Source organism: Miniopterus natalensis, chromosome 9 (genome assembly GCF_054644295.1).
Source record: "Miniopterus natalensis isolate mMinNat1 chromosome 9, mMinNat1.hap1, whole genome shotgun sequence".
Taxonomy (NCBI): Eukaryota; Metazoa; Chordata; class Mammalia; order Chiroptera; family Miniopteridae; genus Miniopterus; species Miniopterus natalensis.
Genome location: NC_142089.1, coordinates 8,107,719 through 8,122,374, shown reverse-complemented (window position 1 = coordinate 8,122,374; position 14,656 = coordinate 8,107,719). Strand labels below are relative to the sequence as shown.

At 57.6% G+C, this 14,656-nt stretch overlaps 1 protein-coding gene across 5 annotated transcripts in view; it reads right to left on the bottom strand.

Moving 5' to 3' along the window:
* Window positions 1–495: 495 nt before the first annotated feature.
* PLEKHG5 (pleckstrin homology and RhoGEF domain containing G5) overlaps window positions 496–14,656 on the bottom strand; it is a 48,328-nt gene continuing 34,167 nt past the window's right edge. For 4 of the 5 annotated variants that reach the window (XM_016214680.2, XM_087820154.1, XM_016214678.2 and 1 more), the window contains 20 exons: window positions 11,031–11,160; window positions 9,986–10,088; window positions 9,554–9,614; window positions 9,110–9,201; window positions 8,643–8,779; window positions 8,219–8,364; window positions 7,492–7,686; window positions 7,226–7,414; window positions 6,802–6,897; window positions 6,081–6,131; window positions 5,605–5,754; window positions 5,145–5,255; window positions 4,858–5,007; window positions 4,637–4,774; window positions 4,378–4,497; window positions 3,047–3,179; window positions 2,847–2,962; window positions 2,562–2,752; window positions 1,297–2,073; window positions 496–1,005 (listed from right to left, as the gene is read on the bottom strand). In XM_016214680.2, coding sequence (XP_016070166.2) covers window positions 996–1,005; window positions 1,297–2,073; window positions 2,562–2,752; window positions 2,847–2,962; window positions 3,047–3,179; window positions 4,378–4,497; window positions 4,637–4,774; window positions 4,858–5,007; window positions 5,145–5,255; window positions 5,605–5,754; window positions 6,081–6,131; window positions 6,802–6,897; window positions 7,226–7,414; window positions 7,492–7,686; window positions 8,219–8,364; window positions 8,643–8,779; window positions 9,110–9,201; window positions 9,554–9,614; window positions 9,986–10,088; window positions 11,031–11,160 — 3,096 coding nt within the window. In that variant the 3' untranslated portion in view covers window positions 496–995. Of the gene's footprint in view, window positions 1,006–1,292; window positions 2,074–2,561; window positions 2,753–2,846; window positions 2,963–3,046; window positions 3,180–4,377; window positions 4,498–4,636; window positions 4,775–4,857; window positions 5,008–5,144; window positions 5,256–5,604; window positions 5,755–6,080; window positions 6,132–6,801; window positions 6,898–7,225; window positions 7,415–7,491; window positions 7,687–8,218; window positions 8,365–8,642; window positions 8,780–9,109; window positions 9,202–9,553; window positions 9,615–9,985; window positions 10,089–11,030; window positions 11,161–14,656 lie in introns of those variants that run through there. The other variant, XM_087820153.1, reaches the window with a different exon arrangement.

Genomic DNA, 14,656 nt, shown 5'->3' with positions numbered 1-14,656 from the left:
CTCACCTGAGGTGGCCTTCAGGCAGCAAGGTGACAGGGCTGCCTCTGGGTCGCACACCTGGGTTCTAGCCCCAATCCTGAGACCACCACTCCGAGATGAAGTAATTTCCTTCACTCTGGAACTCAGAGCAGGTGGGAGGCCCATCCTCCCCAGATACTGTGTAGGTGTGGGTACAGGGGACCCCTCTCCCGGGGTGGGGAATCCTAGGGAGATTCCCAGTGAGCCTGAGACAGGCCATACACCCTGGAATAAGCTCACAGGGGCACCCCAGGGCAGGGTCCTCTGAGGCACCATGTGGAGCTCTAGTGGTGGATCTCATGGCTGTGGCAGGGGACAGGGTTGATCTTGGGGTGTTGGTCTGGTGACCTCTGCCCACTAATTCACTTCTGCTTCCCACGGTCTCTTCCAGAGGTGCCCCACCAAAGATGGAAGGGGACAGGAGCTCAGTTCACCTGAGTCCTGAAAGGGGTTCCAAAAGCAAAATACTCTTTCCAGTGGAGTATATACAAGTCTTTATAAAAGAATCAAAAGCTCAATAAATATGCAACTTTACACAGAGCCCAACCCAAGCCTGGGGTGGCCCATGGGACTGAGAGGGAGAGGCGAGAGCAGGTGAATGTCCCATTTGGGGCCAGATGAGGGTAGAGGTGGGTAGCCCTGGAGACCAACCCAGTGGACTGGAGCTGGTAACTTCAGGGAGTAGCGGACAAGGACTCCTGCTGGGTAGGCAGGGTTGAGGGACAGGTTAGTGAAGGTGAGGACTGTAGGGGGTGGTCCTGGGGGGTACTGCAGCCTGGGCCTGGGACTCTGCCAAACCCTCCTCCATTTCCATCGTCTGGCAAAGTGCAAATCGGCCCGGGGAGGTGGCAGGGGTGTGCCCAGCACTTCGGCTTGTGCACACACAAAGCAGCAGCTGGAACAGGGGCCGGCACACCCCAGAAGGCATGCTGTCTGCTGTCCTGTGGTCAGTGGCACCCTTGGGGGCCTCCCTCTGCTCAGACCTCCCTGCAGGAGAAGGGAGGGGAGAGACAGTCCTTCTTTTGCTGATGCCACTCAGAGGGACTCCGCCTATCCTCTCTTCCCCATCAGAATTCTTAGACCCCTTCACCACTGTTCACCAGGGACATCCTCACCCAGTCTCTGGGGCAGGCCTCAGGCTCCCTCTTCCATGCACATCCCTAGATGCCATCTGCTCCCAGCCATAACAGTGCCCCTACCCACTCCCAGGGCTCAGTGCCCCCAATGCCAGCATGCTGGGACACCTGCCCTCTCTCTACCCCAGGCCAGGCCACTCACGAGGCAGTGAGAGTAGAGTTAAGCAGCAAGGTGGTCCTGATTCGGTAGAGCTGGGCCAGCGTCAGCTTCCTGTGTTGGGCAGAGATCCCTGGGGGGTGCTCAGGTTGGACCCTGGGTGAGGCTCCCAAGGGCAGTTCTCTGCTCCTCCTGGCAGGTCCTTCAGGCTCCCCAGCCAGGCAGGTGGTTCTGCCCTCCATCTCTGATGGCTGGGAGCCACTGCCAGGGCTTGGTGCCCCCCCACAATTCCAGCTGGATCCAGCGTCCTGAGGGGAGCCCTGAGTCCTAGTGCCTGTGGCAGCTGCGGCCAAGCAGAGTTCCGACAGGCTGCGGCTGGGGACTGGGGGCACTCCATGGGTGGTGGCCCCTGACAGCAACTGAAGGAGGCTAGCCTCAGATTTGGACTTGAGCAGGTGGGGCAGACGGGGCAGCAACTGGACAGGGGTGCGGCGGCGTAGGCGGGGCGAGGGTGGGGGTGAAGGGGCTTGTGGTAAATCTGGGGGCTGGGGCGCTGGTTCCGTCATAGGAACTGGGGTCATAAAGTCTTGCAAGGAGGTGGGGGAGAGGGTGCCATAGGCAGAGTCCATGGAGCAGGAGCAGCCATCCCCGGGGCCCAGGGGTAGCAGCTCGCTGGTAGGCGTGATGGATGAGGCAGTGGTACTGAGAGACATCTCGTCTGACTGGGAGCTGAAGGGGCCGCCCTCGAACTCAGGAGAGGACAGAGCCTCCCCAGGCTCCACCACAACCATGGCCAGGGTCTCTGTGGAGCCATCCGAGGCACTGTGGGGCCAGGAGGAGAGAGTCAGCCCAGACAAAGGATACCTAGCTGGCCCAGTACAGCCCTGTGCTGGGCAATGCAGAGGTTTACAGCCTCTGCCCTCCCTTCAACTGAAGCTCAGAGATGGCAAACGTGGCACATGCCCCAGATCCCCTAACTCCTGTGCCCACAACAGACATCAGTAATGGCACCTGTCACCATCACAGAGCTCTTTCCTATTAGACACAGCCTGAGAGTCCTCAGCTCAGTTCCAGGCAGCTGCTAATGAGTCAGAATTGGCTGTCAAATTGAAAATCCTTTACCATCCCCGCCTGGACTCTGGTGGAAGACAGAACCCACACCCATTTCCTGCTGGGTTCACAACGTGAAGCCATTCAAGGGAAGGGGTCAGAGCTGGGCCCTGCCCAGTGTCTGTGGCCTTGGGGTCAGGAGTCCTCGGCTGCAGAGCCTGCCCTGCCCTGGACAGCTGGGTGGTCCTGGGCAAGCATACCAGTGCTGGGAGTCCAGGCTGTGGCTGCTTCTGCGCAGGATGGTGGGCGAGCTGGCAGCCGAAGTGCTGCTGTCCCCGCCTTCCTCCTCCTCCTCGTCTTCCTCATCCTCCTGCTCCTCCTCCTCCTCCAGGCTCTGCAGGTGCTGCTGGCCGCCCGAGTGCTCCTGTGCACGCAGCTGCTGCAGCTGGTTCTGCAGGCGGGGTGGCGGGGCACGGGGCAGAACGGGCTGTGAGCCATCGTCCTCGCCAGGCTGCCCTGCCCACAGCACATCACTCTGCGCTCACCTGGGCATTGTAAATGGAGTCCACCCAGCCACGGCACAGAGCCTGGCCGCTGGCCTGGAAGGTGTAGGCCCCCACGGCGCTGTGGAACTCGTTCAGGTAGATGAGCAGGAAGGAGCCTAGTTAGGAAGAGAGCGAATCAGTGTCAGCTAAGGCCCTGCTCATCACAGCCCTTGTTCAGAAGCAGGGGGTGGGCTTCTTACCAGGGTCCCGCAGCTCCCGGCACACAATCTTGTCTACTAGCAGTGGTGGCCTGATGACCTTGGTCCTCTCAGCCTTCTTCACTGCCTTGGTCACCAAGAGCAGGTCCGTGAAAAGGAAGCAGTACACATCCATCTGGGTGGAAAAGGGGGGCAGGAGAGGCCAGGGGTCAGGGCCAGGGTCCTGGGGCCTCAGGCAGGGACCCTCAGCTTGTCTGCTGCAACACCTCCTCCTGGGGGTACTCAGACTTTGTCAAACACCTCCCCTGCTCCCATCACCATGAACCTGAGAACAAGATGATTTTCTTTCATCAAGCTATATACTTGTGACTTATTTCAATTAAAACTTGACATTAAAGGGGAAATGGGAGGCCCAGCCAGAATGGCTCAGTGATTGAGCGTTGATCTATGAACCAGGAGAGCACAGTTCAATTCCAGGTCATGGCACATGCCCAGGTTGCAGGCTCCATCTGCAGCAGGGAGCGTGCTGGAGGCAGCCAATCAATGACTCATCATTGATGTTTCTCTCTCTCTTTCTCCCTCTCCCTGAAATCAACAAAGACATATTTAAAAAAGGAATAAACTTTAAAAAAATAAAAAAATAAAAAGGGGACATCTAATACTTTCAACAATAAAGATAAATTAAAAAAAAAAAGAAGGGAGTTAATTTTAAAATCATGATTTGCAGGCTCTGGGTTACACCACACCTGAAGAATTACTAGCTTGTTAGCAAGGGTCTGGGTTGTTCCTGGCCTGCTAATGGCAGGTGCCCCCTCCCTCCCTCCCTTCCTCCCTCCCTCCCTTCCTCCCTCCCTCCCACCCACCAGAAACCCACATGACATCAAGTTGACAAGACAGGTAGCCCATGGGTTGTGACCATGCTGCTGAATTTGTAAAGAGTAAACTGCAGGCAGGCAATCATCCCTCATACAGTCACAAGGTCACTAGTTCTTTTTTTTTTTTAATGTTTTATTGATTTTAGAGAAAGAGGAAGGGAGAGGGAGAGAGAGAGAAACAGGGATGAGAGAGAAACATCAAACATTGATTGGCTGCCTCCTGCACGCCCCCTCCCAGGGATTGAGCCTGAAACCTGGGCATGTGCCCTGACCAGGAATCAAACCTGTGCCCGCTGGGTGCATGAGAGGACGGACGCTCAACAAACTGAGCCACACAGGCTGGGCAAGGTTACTAGCTCTTGAATCACCACCCAACTGACTGGGCAGCTAAGAACCACCGACTACACCCAGGAGGTGCCCAGGAAGGGGTGTTCCAAACCTGCAGGGCAAGAGGGGGCAGGGCAGGGGCCCTGGGTATGGGGTGGCCCCTAGAATCACCTTGCTGTCCTTCCCCTCCTTCATCCTCAGGCTCCCTTCCAACAGCAGCTGACGTGTCTCCTCAGGGGAGGCACCGGGGATGGGCGCTGTCAGGTCCAGGTGCAGAAATTCCTTCAGGAGCTGGGGGTGAGAGCACAGGTGTGGGAAAGGTCAGGGTCTGACTTCCCATCTCAGCGAGGAGTCCTCACGCGAGATTTTAGCCGAGCCCACGTCTGCCAGTTTGGCCCTCCCTCCCTCCCAGCAAGGCCAGGCCGCCCACCTTGTCCACCTCATCGTTGCTGCCTTCCACCACCTCGTAGGCGTCGATGCGGCTCACCACGGCCGCCAGCCGCTGCCGCTCCTGTCGCTGCCGCATGCACGCGTTCACGTGGTGGATGAAGCGTTCCACCGAGCTGATCTGGGGGCGGGCGACGGCGGGTTCAGGCCCAGGGTCAGGGACCCGCCCGCCAGCCACAGAGGGAACCACGCCGCCCTGGTTACCATGGTGACCACGGCCTCCTTCGTGCGCGGCTCGTCAGTCTTCCTCAGCACCGACTTGAGCAGCAGCGGGTACTTCGTAAGCCGCTGGTGGGGCTTGGCCAGCATGTCGCTCAGCTTCAGCCGCTGGCACTGCGGGTGCTTCTCGGCCCACTGAGGCGGGAGGCGGGGGCGGGGCTCAGGGCAGGCCCCGCCCACGGCCCAGGCCCCGCCCCCTGCCAACACCTGCGCACCAGCAGCCAAGGTGGGTCCTGCGCCTCCGCCCACCAGCCAGCCGGGCCGTCCCTCACCGTCACATAGGCCCGGAAGAGGTCGTTGTCGCGCAGCAGGCCTCGCATGTACTCCATGCAGCCCTCCTCCTCCATGCAGTAGCGGATGTAGGGCTTGAAGAGAGAGCCGAACTGGCGCGGGGAGGAACAGGCACCGGTTACCCGATGCTCCCTGCGGGCTGGCCCGCACAGCTCTTCCATACCGCTCTTCTGTGGCCACCCCAGGGGGTGGCGAGCTTAGCATCCCTATGTTCCATATGAGGAAACTGAGCCCCCGCGAAAGTGACTACCCTCGGCCAGGTAGCAAGGGTATAGACGGCCAGGTGGGGTTCCAACCCGGGCGACCGACTCGGAATTCCTCGCGTCTGACCACTAGGGGTCGTGCAGAAGCCACTAGTCCGAAGGAGGTTGGGGTGATGTGGGATCGGCGGCCCAGCCCTGCTTCCGCGTCACCCCCGCCGGTGTCCGGCCCAGCCCGTACCATCTTGAAGCATTTGAGGAAGTCCCCGGGCTGCAGCAGCGCCCGTGTGCGCCGGGCCTTCTCCAGCACCGGCGCCATCACACTGCCCCACAGCCCGCGGTGCAGGCGCGCGATCTCCGGGATATTGCTGAACAGACGCTCCGCCTCCACCTGCAGGGGGCGGGGGGGCCGGAGGTGCGCTGGGTCCCGCCCCTGGCCCACCTCGCCGGTCAGCCCCGCCCCCTCCAGCCCCGCCCCGTACGTCCTCTCCCTTTCTTCAGCCCCTTCTGCATCCCCGCCCGCTGACGCCAAGCCCGGCTCTCCGACCACTGGGCCGCTGGTCCCGCCCTCTTCCAGACCCGCCCCATCCGCCTCCGCCCTGGCTTAAGCCCCGCCTCTAAGACCCTCACCCCACCCCACCCCCAACCCTCTACACCGCTGGCAGGCTCTCCCCCTCCCGGTACTGTCCCTGCCCCCGGCCCCCCCCCCCCCAGTACCTCGCACAGCAGCCCAGACTCTTGCAGGTTCAGGAGGCAGCACAGGAACAACTGTGGGGGTATAGGGCGCTGCAGCTTGGTGGTCCCAGTCCCAATGCCCCACCCAGATTTTTAGGCTCCCCTCTATCCCTTACTCCTCCAGGGAGGCCCTGAGGCACCCAGGGACAGAAAGGGTTCACCTTCTGAGGAAATGCCCAACCCCCATGGCCCACTAGAGAGTCGACCTGCCCAGGCCCCCCCACCTGAAGGGGGAAGCTTGCAGCCTGTAACACTCTCCACCTCTGCCCTGGCTCAGCCTCTGGTTTCAGCTCATAGGGTGCCTTCCTTGGATCCCCAAGCCCAGGACAGGTGCTCCCCCCAGGTCCAAGTCCCTACATACACACTCCCCAGTGCCTACCCACTCTGTCTCCACATTCTAGGGTGCGGGCTGCTGGGCACCTGGCACACAGAAGGTGTTCAGGAATAGCCGTTGAACAAGTGAGTCAAAGGATGAGGCCTGTGTTAATTCAGCTCAAACCTACTAGAAGCCCCCTCCCATGTGCCCAAGCTGTGGGAATTACCTCCTCCCCAGGGTGCGGTCCTTCTCTCGCTTTCCTTCCCCATTTTGTAGACTGGCCCTACTCTTTCTGCAAAGGCCTTAACTCTGCTGGGGGACACGGCACCCAAAGGAAGTCATGGGAAGCAGATGGGGTGGCCACGGGCCATGTGGCCCCACACTCACGTTAGTGATCACCCGCAGTTTCTTAATGTAGGAGGCCTCTGTGTGCAGGAGCTCCCACACTGCCTCCTGCTGGTGGCACTGCCTCCGGGTCAGCTTCTGTGGGAAAGGCAGGGGTAGGCCAGGAGCCAGAGTTTGCAGGGATGGCCAGGGAGGGGAAGGGTGAGCTACCTCACATGTAACCTCCTTTTCCCGGTAGCGACACGAGCTCCCCAGGTTCCTCCTCTGCCACTAAGACATCTAAATGGCACACTACAATTTTACTTTGCCTCAGTTTCCCCAAAGTGGGTTAATGAGGACATCAGCCTGACAGGGCTATCCTGTGGAATATCCTGTCCCTGGGTCCTCAGAAGGGTCCCCTGAAGTGGGGGGGCAATGTACTCCTTTCCCCAGAAGAGGGAGGAAGAGGGCTGTGGGTGGCACCCACCTCGTGCCCATCAATGAGCTCCCGCCAGCTGTCCTCCAGCCGCAGGTAGGCATCGCCCTCCTCCTCTTCCTCATCCCCCTCTTCCTCCCATGAGTCGTGGTCAAAGCGCAGCCTCCGGGGCAGCCTGGGCAGCCCAAAGAGGCCATAGGCGTGCAGCTTGCCCTCCAGCTGCTCCATCTTGTCCACCTCCTGGGAGGAGGTCAGGGTCAGGGTTAGGGGTCAGGGCCGGCCCGATGCCCTGCCCCAGGGCCCATGGGACCACATACCCGGCCGAAGGCGCTGGCGCTGGGGCCTGAGCTGAAGAAGCCACTGAAGCGACTGGCGGCCCGGTTCTTCCAGCTGTCGTTGCCGCCACTGCTACCGCTGGGCAGAGAGCAGCTAGAAGGCATGGGGGGCTCCTGCCCAGGGATGCTCGCCTCCCCCAGGAACTCCGACATGTTCTTTCGGCGGCGGCCAGGGGCCTGGCCAGGGAGGGGTGGTTCAAGGCCAGCCCCACTGTGGCCCCCACAGCCCCACCCCGCAGTGGGTTTCCTGGACCTCAGGCCAGTCTGGGATGTGTGAGGATCTCTGCAGCCCACCCTGGGATGCCACTGCTTCTGAGACCCACACATGCTCTGAGGGCTGGAAGATCCAAACATAGATGCACCTGGACCACTCCCCAGCCACCCAGCCACAAACATGGAGCAGGTGGGGAGAAACACCCAACACACACACTCAGATGCACTTAAAAGCACAACTCCAAGGGAATCCACAACACTCACGCACACAGCCAGTGAGTGATATATGAAGTCCCACTTCTCACGCAGCAGCTGCTTGTACACACACTCCCTGGGCACTAGCAGACTCTCAGAGACCAGCCCACCACCTTAGAGGGCACCCTATTTTCAGAGCAAGCCCCATTTTCCAGAAGGGGAGATTAAAGCTCCAAGGGGAAGCAGTGAGGAGCCCAGCTGACCTTCCCTGAGGCCCTTCCCCACCCCTCCTCCTCCTCACCAGGATGTCCAGACTCTCCCGGCGGGTCTGGGGGTCCACACGCTCCAGGGCTGGTGGCCCGGCCCCAGCTGGCCGCAGGATTGGCAGACTCAGGGACTTGGAGTCCTTCACTCCCTGCTCCACCTTCCCCTCATCCCCTGGCTTGGCTGGAGCGGCATTAGGGGGCAAGGAGAGGTCGTCAACACCCAGATCTGGTGCGGAGACTCTGATCCTCTCTCTCCCAAGGACCCAAACCAAGGCCTAGCTGCCTTCCCCTAAAGCCCCGCCCTGCCAGCACTGGCCACCACCGCCCAGCAGAGACACCTGTATGATAATGAGCCTGCTCAGGGCCATTGCCAATGGGAACCTGAGCCTGGGAAGAAGCGCTCATCTCCAGGAGGCCCAAGCAGGCCCCAGCCACTCTCCCACTCGGCCAGCTGCTCACCTTTGACCCGCAGGTAGTGCCCTCCGAACCTGTAGGCCTCGAAGGTGAGGGACAGGGGTGTGTTGGACTGGTCCAGGTAGATATCCACTTTGCCCAGTGCAATGCCCTTCCTTTCAAATATAGGCAGCAGCACCTCCCTGCCCCAGGACAGGAGCTGTGTCTGTGAGGGGGCGGTCACACAAACCCCCACCCTACCCATAGCCCCAGCTCCACCCTGCCTTCTCCCGATGGAAAAGGGAGATACCCTGGGGGTCACAGGTAAACACACAGGTACATGTGTGCACATATACACCTGTCCACAGAGGTGTGTCCTGCACACTAGGGACTAGGCCATGCACACAGGGTGGGAATACATATACAGGTGCCCAGGCCCTGTGACATGTTGCCTTACACAGGCCACCACAGTCATATCTGCAGGAGACTGAACCTACCCACAGCCCATTTCCATACTTAGACCCAAGCCTTACCCCAGTGATTTCTTCTTCATGGCTGGCACGATCTCTGTCTCGATGTCCACATTCAGGTCAAATTTCAGGGTGAAGCACTCCTTGCTTGGGTCCTGAAAGGACATAGGTCTCAGCTTCTGTGCCCCTTTTCCCTCCCTCCCCACCCCAGAGTCCAGAAGGGGAACCCCAGCAGGGGAGTAAATGCAGGGACTCCCCAGCCCGCTTCAGTCCCAGGGAGGCTGTCAATGTCCCTGCTGCCTGAGGGAGGAGCTCCTGGAGCATCCCCCACCTAGCTAAGGTGGGCAGCGCTGGGCTGCAGGGCGGGGTGGCGAGGGAGGGACACAATGGGCTCCATCCTTGGTCCTGGAGTTCAGAGCAGACATGCCCAGCCTCAGGGATGGAAAGGAAAGGGCCCAGAAGAGGCAGAGGCTATCAGGGCCCTCTGCAAGCCCTAAGGCTCCTTACATCAGTGTGTCTTCTCCGGGCTTTCTTCTTGGAGAGTTTCAGGCCTGTGCTCTTCCGGTCTCTGCAGGGCAACCAGTGAGGACAGAGGTTGGAAACACAGTGGGTTCTCACCAGAGTGTGTTGTGAGTGGGCCCTGCCTGTCTACCCACACCTCAGTCACCCCAGGTGGCCAAGCAACTCAGTTGCCCTCAGGCAGGCCGGGGCCCAGGAGGGGCTGTGTACCCTCTGGTGGCCCATACGGGAATCACACCCAGTGGTACCTATTCAGGTGAAGCCCTGGGGACTGGCCCAGGCTAGGTGGCCTCCTCCAGGAATCAGGCAGCCACAGGGGACAGGGAGAGGTCCCCAGTCAGCCCTTCTGAAGCTTCTGTTCCCTGGATCTCTGATCTGAGACCCCTCAGGTATCTTCTCTGCCCACCTACCCTCACCTACCCTTTGCCATCCGCAGAGCTTTCCTCCTCCTCTTCCAAGTCCACTGCGGGGCTGGTGCGTGGGGGACATGACCGGGTGGACACATTCCGGGCCAGGACAGAGCCTGTGGAGCAAAATGGGGGTGGGGTTGTGCCTCCTCCCTCCCTGGCCCCCTCCTCAGCCTTCCAACATGTTCATCTCTAGAGGGATCGTCGCCTGCTACTGATCCTGTGCCCCCGCCCCCAAACTAGCTAGGGCCCTTTGCTTCTGTGAAGAGAGGGGCTTGGTCACTGCTTATCATCTATTCACCCCCAGACTCAAAAAGACACAAGAGCCCTGAGATGACGCTTCAGGTGATATCCTGCTCTCAATACAAGTCAACCAGCAGCCTCTGTGAAATAGAGGTAAGGAAGCCAGATTCTCGGATTGTTGCAGGAAGGGACCAAGGTCCAGGGCTCTTTCTCTCGGACCTCCCCTCCCCCATCCCTGTGACTGTACCCAAAGTCCCAGGAGGCCCTGGCAGAGGGGCAGAGTCTTTTTGTGCCTCTGACCAGCTGAGAAAGGAGACAAAAGGTTGGCACCCCAGCACAACCAGTTGGCGGTGGGCCTGGGCCAGGTCCCTATTCAGCAGGAGGGGTTTCTTGTTTCCTGCTACAAGTTCCTCTGACCTGCCCACTCCAACCTCACTCCCACCTCACTGCCTCTGCTCCTGGCTGGAAGATTTGCCCAAAAGTCCCTGTCCGAGGACAAGAAGAAAGGGACCTTCTCCATGCTGGTCCCCATCCAGGGGCAGGGCAGCTGTGGGAGGTGTAGACCCAGCACCTATCAGAGACAGGTCTGTTCTCGAGATGGGGTACAATCCCCAGCCTTTTCCCTCGTTAAAAAACTTGTAGAACAAAAGGGACTGAAACATACTTGAGTTTCATCGTTTATAGTTGACTCTTGTCCTTCTGATGGCTCTGTCACAGTTCTAACAGTTACCAAGACACAGTGACCCTAAACAGGGAATTTGGAGCAACCCTGAGAACTCTAGGGGCCAGGCTGGGTACCTCCGATCTGTGCTCACCTTGGGGGGGCAGGTCAAAGCGCACGTGCCCATCATAATGCATGGTGCTGTGGAACTTGCTGTCACAGGTTTCGCAGAGGTTGAGGGGTCCCCGGCGGTGCAGCTGCTGGCAGTCGGCGTGGTGGCATACCTGTGCAGCAAAGGATGGGAGGTGGGTTAGACTGTGGCCGAGACCACGGCAGGGCCCAGGTGGGCTCCTGGCCCCTAAGGGGCTGCTCTTCATTTACAACCATCCTTTCCCCACGGGTGCTTCATGCTCAGTAATTCATTCAACAACTGTTTCGCAAGCACTTACTATGTGTCCATTCTGAGGGACGCAGAGAAAAGCAAAGCCCTGCCCAGTAATGCAGTGCCAAGGGGCAGACTTTGAGTGAGTAACCACAAGGCGGGTGCTACCAGGGCCTCTTCCTGGGGCACAGGCAGAAAGGACACCCAAAATTGAAGTTCAGGGCTGCTGTTTGGTTTGACCAGCGCAGTGTTTGAATCAGAATGTCCCTCTTGCCTCCCCGCCTGGAGCCTCTGTCCTTGGTTCTATGACCTATCTGGCCCCTGAATAGCTAAGATTCCTAAATAAGGTAGGAAGGGGGTTATGGAGGCTTCAGGGTTCCCATGTGTGTCCATGTAGTTGCTTAGTGACATGGTCCCAGATTTACCTTATCGCCCTAGCCTATGCTCTCCCCAACCGCCATGGATGACTTTCCTATCTTCTCCCCCATCCTCCAACCCCCCACAGCTCACCCCTAACACTACACTCTCCTGGCAACTCTGCTTCCTACCTTCCTAGGGAAATGGAAGCCATCAGAAGGCGATGGTCCACGAGCTCCCACCACCACATCCACCCACCTGCCCTAGGCTTGGCCCTGCTCCAATCCCAGCCATCTAAATGGATGCGTTTCCCATACAGGAGCTGATCAAGGTTTTGCACATGCATTTGGTTGTGTTTGGACATTCATTTAAGAATAAATGCCCTGCCCTGGCCGTGGGGCTCAGTTGGTTGGGGTGTCATCCCATACACCAAAAGGTTGCGGGTTAGATTCCCAGTCAGGGCACATACCTAGGTTGCGGTTCTATCCCCAGTTGGGGTGCGTACAGGAGGTGACCGATTGATGTTTCTCTTTCACACTGATGTTTCTCTCACTTTCTCTCTCCCTTCCCCTCTATCCAAAATCAATGAAACAAAACAAAACAAAACACATATCCTCAGGTGAGGATTTTTTTAAAAATTAAAAAAAAAAAAATGCCCCCCCCTTTTTTGGTCTCTTATGACACAAATTTTTAAAAAAATCCTCACCCAAGGTTATTTTTCCCATTGCTTTTCAGAGAGAGGGGAAGGGAAGGGAGAGGGAGAGGGGGAAGGGGGAGGGAGAAGGGGGGAGAGAGAGGGAGAGAGAGAGAAACATGGATGTGAGATGTGACAGAGACACATCAATTGCCTCCCAACCAGGGCCGGGGATGGAACCTGCAACCGAAGTACATGCCCTTGGCTGGAATTGAGCCTGGGACCCGTCAGGCCGAGGGCCGACGCTCTAACCACTGAGCCAAACTGGCCAGGGCAACAGTGAGATTTTTGAAGGGTCTGGGCCAGTGGTCTGGCAGGAAGCCCCTCCAGGTGGATTTGCCTGGAGGACTGCAGGAGTTGCAGGGTGAGCATTTGGGCAGGAACACGAGAGAGCTGGGTGACCTCACAGTGCACCTACGATGCCAGATCATTTGGGGACCTTGCTGTCCTTTGTAAAGTACCTTTTTCTCTATGTAATGAATAAGTTGTCTGTGGAGTGACACTCAGATATCCTGTTTCCCAGCAATCTCACACTTCTGGGCTTTAGTATTCATTCAAAATTTCTGCCTATTTCTCTCACATCAATATTTGTTTCTCCCTCCCCCACTCCCCTCCCCCTCTCTCTAAAATTCAATAAAAACATATCCTGGGTGAGGATTTGAACCCCCCCCCACACATACACACAAGAAAAACTTCTGCCTAAATCAACTGTTACTACGATGACTAAGCTGGAGATTTCCTGATTCCCCCATTCTCTCTCTGACCCTCTCCCATCAAGTGTTCGCCCCCTTCCCATCACAGCAAACTTATTCTTCTCGTGTCCCCAGTGACTTCCATGTTTCTAAGTCCACTTGTCTGTTCTCACAGGACCCAGCATCTGACATCAGTGGTCTGTTTGACACCGTTTCTTACTGGGTCTCCAGGTCCCATGCTCCGCTCCCACCCCCTTCTGTGGACCCCTTCTCAACTTTACTCCCAACAGCTAGTGTCATGACTGCAAACACCTTCCACAGGCTGAGGGCTCCCAGAGTTAAATCTCCAGGCAGCACCTCATCTAGGACACCAGACCAATCTTCTCGACTTTTTTTTTTCCCATTGCTTTTCAAAGAGAGTGGGAAAAAGGGAGAGAGAGAGAGGGAGAGAGGGAGAAAGAGAGAGAAACATTGATGAGAGAGACACATTGATTGGTTGCCTCCCGCATGTGCCTCAACCAGGGCTGGGGATCCAACCTGCAACCAAGGTACATGCTGGAATTGAACCTGGGACCCATCAGTCTGAGGGCTGACTCTCTAACCACTGAGCAAACCAATTAGGTCCAGACCTACCTTCTCCCTTCTCCCCTTGACTCTAACAAGCATCTCAAACTTCTCCAGGCGGCTCCATCCACCTCAATCAATCCAATGCCTTCTAGTTGTGTGTTAAGGGTTGACTGTGGCCCTCAAAAAGACAGGTTCAGCCCAGCTGGGTGTGGCTCAATGGCTGAGCATCGACCTATGATCCAGGAGATGGAGGTTCGATTCCCAATCAGGGCACATGCCTGGGTTTCGGGCTCAATCCCCAGTGGGGGGCATGCAGGAGGCAGCCAATATTCAATGACTCTCTCTCTCCCTCTCCCTTCCTCTCTTTGAAACCAATAGAAGATACATTAAAAAAAAAAAAAAGATAGGTTCAGCCCTAACTCCCAGAACCTTAGAACGTGACCTCATTTGGAATAGGGTCACTGCAGATGCCATTAGTTTAGATGAGGTCACACTGATGTCTGTAATCATAGAGCATAGACTACGGAGTAATCACGTGACTGCTGTCCTAATAAGAAAAGACAGAGACTTGGAGACATGGGGGAAAGACCATGTGACAACAGAGGCAGCAATTGGAGTGACACGTCTATAAACCAAGGAGCAGGTGGGCCTCTAGGAGCTGAAAAAGGCAGGGAAGGTGCCTTCAGAAGGTGCACCTCCCTGCACACACCTGGATTCCAGACTTCTGGCCTCCAGAACTGTGAGAGAGCAAACTTCTGTTGCTCTAACCTTTAGAGTCTAAAGCTACCCAGTTGGTGTCAATTGTTACAGCAGCCTCGGGAAACTAATTCATTAAGACAGAAACCCTGGCCTGCCTTCCACCTTTGATCTTTCTGTTACACCTCCCCAGAGTCAGTCCAAAAATTTTCCGCCTTTATTTAACATCAGTAGCTTCAACCTGGCCAAGTTCTCCAGCACCGCCCCCTGGCCCCAGCCCTCCCACCCACCCCTCAGCTGGATGTTAAGAATCGCCTCGTAACCCTAACCATCTCCCTATTTTCATCTCCACCCTCCAGCCTGGTCTCTGTGACGCCACAGTGGACCCTGTT